The sequence below is a fragment of the Austrofundulus limnaeus genome, unplaced genomic scaffold (assembly GCF_001266775.1).
Source record: "Austrofundulus limnaeus strain Quisiro unplaced genomic scaffold, Austrofundulus_limnaeus-1.0 Scaffold72, whole genome shotgun sequence".
Classification (NCBI taxonomy): Eukaryota; Metazoa; Chordata; class Actinopteri; order Cyprinodontiformes; family Rivulidae; genus Austrofundulus; species Austrofundulus limnaeus.
In genome coordinates this window covers 1,159,561-1,167,002 of record NW_013952474.1, presented here as the reverse complement: position 1 = coordinate 1,167,002, position 7,442 = coordinate 1,159,561, and the positions used below count along the sequence as shown (strand labels likewise).

Genomic DNA, 7,442 nt, shown 5'->3' with positions numbered 1-7,442 from the left:
GCTTTATTTTGAACCTTAGTTTGTAAAAATCGAGCAAGAACTAAGGAAGTTATAAGAGTTTTTCATCAGGATGACGCTTTACAGTCCATTGACCACCATTCGTTTTGTTGAGGCTCCTCGATGCATAACAGAGCTCCAGTGCGTGCACGTCAATGTAGCTAGCAACGCGCTAGCCACGCCCAATCCAGTAATATAYATATCAATGGCTGTAACGGACCATCCAGTAGTGTGATGCTAATGACGAGCGGCAGGAYGACAGAGGACGAGAAGCTAATGGTRGCTAATGATAGCATGTTGTTGGGTAGCTACTGTTGTTGTTTAGTTAAAAAAWTTTTACAGTCATTGCAAATTAGCAGTGAACCAATCAATSAGCAGCAGTAGCTGATGTCAAATCAGGCCGACCTGCCTGGACAGAACCATGGATCTCGGGGTTCCAGAAATCCTGCTGGAACTAGGCYGTAAGGGCTGATGCAAACACGTTGAACCCAGCTTTGAACTCAGGCCGGGCTGGGCCTTAAGTGCTAAAAGACCATTAGAGAGAGACATATTCCTCTGAAAGATACCTCACTCTGTCCTTTTGGCTGTCCACTATCATCTTTAAGCTTCATCTCTGGCTCAGAGATGAGTTGAAGAACTGACTGGAGCTAAAACAGCTTCTGTCTGCTAAAGTCCACCTAAGACCAGAGACACGGATGGACTTGTGTAATCCTGATTTGCATACTGTAATCTAATAATACAGTCATCTTCTCTGGAAGTGAGCCCCATGTTGCTTTTTGTTTGCTCTTGTCAACATTTTATTGYCTCTTCCTGTTCTGCTTTGCCATATCCTGGCAGATGGTTGCTACGATGACGAGTGTAGTTAATTTTACACAGTGTGAAATAATGAGTTTGGGTATAAATCTGCAATCAATCAGCGTACTTTGGATTCAGGATTTGAAAGCAGTGTTAGGGCAGTGAACTTGACGATGCATGTAAGACTACCAAACAACTTTGAGAAATGTTTGGAGGTAAATACCAGCTCCTCGTAGTTGGAGGCGGTGTAGTTGGGGTGTCCAAATGGGACCAGGAGCAGCTGGCCATAGGAGTGAACGGTGAGGAAACACAGGAAGTCGTCCTTTCGACTTTCCAAGAAGTTTGTCACAGCCTGGGCCTCAGGCTCAGACGTGGCATGGGTCCCGCAAAAGATTTGTGAGCTGCAGTTGAAGGAAACTCCCACCGCTGTGAATGTAAAACAGAAAACATCTGMATCAGGCGCAGCGATAAAACCCCAAACTTTTAAATAATATTGGACTGAACCGATACGATGACGGCTTCAGGAAGCCTCTTGCCGGGCTGAGACTGGGAAGTGTTGGAGAGTTGGAGTCATGTTTTCACAAAACATACAGCTCTACTAAAAGTACATTGTGAAGGGCTCAGATCGAGCAACTCACACGAGGAAACTGAGAAGCCTTGGGAACTTTTTGAGACATTTTGAATTCACAATTTTGCCGCCAACCAGTGAGCACTCACTGCCCCAGTTGGAGTTGAAGTTGCGGTTGAGATCGGTGCCGAAACAGTCAGCTRAAGGTCCCTTTGACCTGTTCTTCCTCCACAGTCGAGTCTGAACAGAGCAGAATGTTCAATCAGTGAGGATGAATTCCGTAATGACACAAACGCTTAAGGTACTCAACGGGTCTTCAAACTGATGCCGTCTAATTATCTTCATTATGGTCAATTTTTCCAATGATTTGAGAGGAACTCATTTTAACACAAGTGCCTTGTTCACCTAATAACCAATCCTCTCATCTGAACTCAGAGTAATTTAACRAATATGAAGATAAGTTAGTSTCAAAAGGATTTGAGAGAGCACAAGATTCACAGGCGAACAAGCGCATGGATCAGCTCGCCTGTGAATTCGACTTGAGACTTTTTCAAMACAGCAGATTCGCAACACCTGGGGAGAGACATGAGTTGTGCATGACGGGAGCCAGGGAAGAACACGGGCACGGTCGCACTGAGGAGAACACTAAAAAAAGACAAGGGGAGACAAACAGATATATGTAGCCTACAGTCTATAAAATACACAAAATTATATTTTTCTGGTGGTGTCTGAATCTTGTTGCTTTCTCGCTCAAATCTTGTTGAGACTAATTTCTCTCCATAGACAAATATCCATTGAAACCTAAACACCGACCGTGTTGTCCTTCCAGGTGAACAGGTAGCCGTCGATGTTGAGCACCGGCGTGACGTAAAAGTCCATGTTCTTCATCATCTCTTTCATTTTATCGTCCGTTTCATRCATTTGCAGGATCTGATTCAAAAGAGCCAACAAAATGATCTGTACCATATTCTACCCCGTTGTATTTGGTTTATGGTTTTCTTACCTGTTTGACGAAGTACTGACAGAATGCTGGAGCGATCCATTCTCTGGCATGAATACCACAGTCCATCCAGACAGCCTTCTTCTTCGTTTCGGTTTTGATACCAATCTGGAAAACAAAATCCAATGCCCCCAAATATGAGGCAACTCTGGTCTATATAAGCTTTTTGATTTTTTTTTTTCATGTGAAACAATTCACCTTCAATAATGTAATACTTCTGTTTTCATAGGTCTGCCCGTAGTCCTCTATGGTCACAAGATTGGGGTGATCCTTCACCATCTGATTCATCCATCTGCTGATCTGTAAAGTGAACCCAAGTCAAGATGGTTGCCATAGCTAGTTGGCCTTCGTAAACACATACAAAATTGTATAACTCCCAATCCATTTTACAGAATTAAGCCAAATTTTGGTGTTGTAGCTGAGAGCAACKGTACCTCCAGTGACAGATTTTGAGATATCACGTTTAAGAGTTAACCAAAATGTCTCCAACACCATAATTTCTCAACAATTGTWTATATTTGTGTGTTTTTGGTCCTCTCACCTCTTCCATTGGGTGGTATTTGTAGTAATTATACTCCACTCTGTTGTCAACAAAACACAAGTACATTCAAGAAAATTAATCAAGTTTTAAAAAGACCTTAATTCCCACAAATMTTGGCCAGATGTGCAAAACACAGTATTGCTTGCATCTTGTAAGGCAAGCACAAAACAAGAGGTCAAAATAAAGTAAATTCAGGTATTTGGATACTCTTAACCAATGAGCAGAAGATCCCTACTGTCAGGATTGACTCATGTGAGGGAAAAAAAGAGGGAATGTTCGACAAGTTTCCTCATGTCTTTTACTACGAGGTAATTCTTTATTTTAGACAAAGAGCTACATCATAGAGGAGCTTTGTGGTCTGACATCAACAGATTTGTTTCACTCAGTGTTTCAACAGATTTGTAATCATAAATTCCAGTGTTTAAAACAACTATTCAACATTACATTTAGGGTCTGTACAGAGCTGAATTATCTATAGTAGAGACGTTCTAAATAAAGTGTCAAACTCAAGGCCTGTGGACCAAATGTGGCCCACCACCACAGCATTTTATGTGGTCCGTGAGAGCTTCAAATATGTATTAATGTTGTAAAAGAAGCTGCAGCATCGACCATAAACTGGCTACACCATCTGCCTGTTTGTTTTCACATTGATTTTAAAATTCTTTTACTTAMTTTGAAAGTTTAAAATGGTTTGGCACCCAGTTATTTATTGGCTCTTTTGCACTTTTATAACCCAAACAGAGTACTGAGATCATCTAATAAGATGCTTTTATTGCAGCCGAGCTTCATTTGCTGTGGCCCAATTGTACTGGGAAGTGGGAATTTCCCCRCTTACTTTYACTTTTATTAGTATTTCTGTWTTATTTATTTCGCATTTAGTCAGTCGTACAGGTAGTACTTTTCCAATGTTTATAAGAGAACGTGTTAAAACTGTTTCTATGWAGGAAACACCACGTAGAGCTCAGTTATTGTTTGTTAGCAGGGCTCAGTCGTAGYAATCTGACATGGAACATGATGTTTCCTGTTTACTTAAAGTTGAAGATTGAAGCTAATTCCAACTGGCCTTTTGAGGGCTACAATGACGCTCATGTTTAACACCTTTRGTCTAAATCATAATCCACATATTTCTAGAACACAGACACTCTTCACACTGGTTCCAAACATTTTTGCATCATGTAACAGTATTAGTCTTTGGCTCTGTGATTGGGAACCAGAGCTCAAATATTATCTAACAAAACATACTGGAATAAAAGTGGTCTGGAGAGATTCCAAATGTTTTCAAAGGCTTATCCTCACAGTTGGCATTTACAGGCCAGACTCGCTGAAGTTCTACACAATTTTTTTCAGTTTGATGTCCCTCATGTTTCCTTATGTTTTGAATTTAATGAAAATTATGCTTTACCAAACCACCTGCATRTTTAGAACATATTTTGACCCATAGAGAAACAACAGTGGTGATAAACGTTTGCTCACGACTGAAGATTCTGTTTGCCTATCAAGATGATGGTGAGGRGATATATGGTTGTAAATGTACTCTGTTTAGACGCAGGATATAAGCAACGCATTCAGTGGAAAGATCACCTTCTGAAAAACAAAAAGTAGTGCTGAAGTAATATTGTTCAAGATTTTCAGGAAACATAAAAACTTAAAAAGTATACCAGATGACTTTATTTTAGAYTCCTTACAAAATTCAAAAAGCAATCATTGGAAAGTGTCGATTTAAAAATCCACAAGTTCAACCAAAGTTCTGTGCAATAAAAAGCAGCATAAAATATAATTACACTAAGTAAAGCATCACAGAAAATTTATAAAGTGTATTAAAATGAAATTTCACAGTAAGAAATAAAGATTAGCTAAAATAAACTTTTATTTTCTCAGAAAGTACTTTTGGACGATTTGGTTTTAAAGGAAAAAGGGTTTGTTCTTTACTGTGAACTAAAAGCATTTGGGAAAAAGTCTCATTTCTGCCAGTACTACTGTATTACTACTGTGCTCCAATGTACATTGTTTATTGTTAAACAATATCTTTTTAAAACTCAAATATGTACTTGATAAATAATGAAACTTTTTTGTTCGATCAACATTTTATTAAATTATTAGAAGATAAAATTTATATAGTGGTAACAGAATTTTTTTATGTGTGTATAGTTTGATGAAGTAAATATATTTTGTTACAGATTGAACAGATTGCACACAACTGAGATGATGACACACACACACACACACACACATATATATATATATAAATTGGAATTTGAAGTTCTGATTTAATCATTTAGTCATTTGAATTTTGCGTCTAAAATCAAAATTAACCACTTTACGTTTAAATATATTTCCTGCAAATACACATTACTAAGAGATTTATTTTTATTCATTATTTTCTTACATCTTATTTAAATCGAAACCCTTACAAGTTATTTTCTTTAATTAAAACTCACCTCTCATATGTTGCTGCCCTCACTGTTGAAAGCAGTACCAAGAACCTAAATCCCAAAAGGCTGAACATTGTGGAACTTGTAAAATTCAAAAGGCTCAACTTTTCGTTTCCGACCCTCGGCTCACTTGCTTTGACACCTTTGTCTTCACCGATGAGCTCAAACAGCAAAAATACTATTACATGTTTGGTTAACATTTAATCTCTTAGACACTTTTCTTATTTTACAAGTCCTCATGTATTTATTTCCAGGAGTCACGTTACTTCTAATTTAATAATAAAACCCGYAGCTGGTTGTTGTTTGAGATGTTCTCTTTTGAAATGACAGGGTGTGAACTGCACTTTGAAATCAAATTAATGAACTTGTAATTTTATCTTTCAAAACCACTTTTACAGATAAAAAAATCCTTGTAATATATAGTTTGATTCAGTCAATGTGTTGTGTTTGCATTGTCAATTATGCATATGACTTTATRCAAGAAGCAATAGGTGGACATTTTAAAAGAAAGGTATGTTCTGAACTTATGTCTTACTTAATCGAGGATTAAGAGGAAGGCGTGCATTCCTAGAATTAGAGGAAGGTGGTAAGGAAGATTGTGGAGAGTGGCTAGGCAAGTAAGTGTGGTTGATCTTCTGCAGTAGTTCTGAGTCATCGTGTGAGCCTTTGTCATCAGTGAAGAGAATGGAGAAGGTTGTGGTGACTTTAACAGTCTGGTATCAAGTAGTGTCTCACATTAACAGTCACAATAGACCACTGAATYACAAGGGAAAAGTGCAAAACATACTACATTTGTATGGTTAAAGGTATACAGGGTGAGTTATAGCCTTAGAACATGCTTTTATGTCAGAAACGTAAGGGAAAATAAAACATCTGGATACCCCAGCACATAAAGGGTGATGACGTTTATCTTTAGGCTATGTTCAGAAYATGGCCGCCATTTTGAAAGTCACAATATTTGATAAAAATCCAATTTGACGTATTCACTGTGCTGAACACAGTAGCACCAAGGACAGCATGTCGAACACATCAAATACCAGGCAGCAAGTTGTTGTTGCAGCTTTCTGTGTTGACAATGAAGAGATGGTGCCCATCGGAATGTGGTAATCAATTTCTGGGACGATTCTTGTCTTCTTTAACATGCTTCATGATCCCCTTCCCTTTGGGAGAAAACCAGAACTACATACATGTCAACCTCTTCGGAYGTTTACCTGTATAAAACGCCTCAAAAATCCATAAATTTTGCTAAAAAGCCGTACAATTTGCCCCCGCGCATGGGAGGGTGTCCATCGGCTGCGCACATGACAGCGCCCACTGCGAAGCAGGAGGAGAGGAGAGCGGAAAAAGTTCAAAACTTATTTTTGAACTTTTGAACCCAGACCCCCCTCCAGTGTGTCCTTTACACACATTAAAAGACTTCTTATGTGAGAGAATAAACCAACACACCTGTGCTCCACCTGTGTGTCTCTGTATGAAACTATGGTTGGTTATCAAACTGTATTCTTGGTGAGTTTAAAGAGCTGGTGCACTACATGGTTGAATGAAAGGTGAACATAATCTCAGTTAATATAGTTTGAGTATTACTGCATYACAACAGAAACATTTGGTGTTCAGTTRTYRACGRGTGCAGACAATTAAACTGAGCACACACTGAAGRCATGAACAACAGAAAAACCTGGTTGCACAACTGTGGGTGCGTCAGACCCCGTCCCCCACAGTGCGCCCCCACCAACTTTCAGCACAAAGTTACGCCCTTACAGCCCTGGGAATATGGCAAGCTATTGTATCRTATAAATGGCCGGCAATCCAGGGAAAGCCGTAGAAGYGATCTGATCAATAACTAASAAGTTATATCRGCCCTTGCGGCCCAAGCATCAGTCCGGCCCACCGGGAGAAGTCCAGATCGTACCGATTAGTCACRCCRGGCCTGCCTCCGAGCTGCTTGCTGCTGAGAAATGTCCCCGTGTGGCAAGCTTCATCTGCAGAATGACAATCAGATGGGAGCCCCGCTCTTAGCTCTCTGAAATGTTTCAAACTTTATTCTGTGGTGTAATAAACATTTTTTAAAGAGTAATAAACATTTCCTAAAAGTTCAACATAAATCTATTC

General features: G+C 39.2%; 1 protein-coding gene across 1 annotated transcript in view; it reads right to left on the bottom strand.

Moving 5' to 3' along the window:
• cpo (carboxypeptidase O) overlaps nucleotides 1–3,027 on the bottom strand; it is a 4,148-nt gene extending 1,121 nt beyond the window's left edge. Inside the window, exons 1-6 of the mRNA XM_014010687.1 lie at nucleotides 2,902–3,027; nucleotides 2,559–2,660; nucleotides 2,364–2,468; nucleotides 2,174–2,290; nucleotides 1,510–1,600; nucleotides 1,016–1,218 (exon numbers count right to left, since the gene is read on the bottom strand). Of these exons, the coding sequence (XP_013866141.1) occupies nucleotides 1,016–1,218; nucleotides 1,510–1,600; nucleotides 2,174–2,290; nucleotides 2,364–2,468; nucleotides 2,559–2,660; nucleotides 2,902–2,967 (684 nt within the window). The 5' untranslated portion in view covers nucleotides 2,968–3,027. The remainder of the gene's footprint in view (nucleotides 1–1,015; nucleotides 1,219–1,509; nucleotides 1,601–2,173; nucleotides 2,291–2,363; nucleotides 2,469–2,558; nucleotides 2,661–2,901) is intronic.
• Between the last annotated feature and the right edge of the window lie 4,415 nt (nucleotides 3,028–7,442).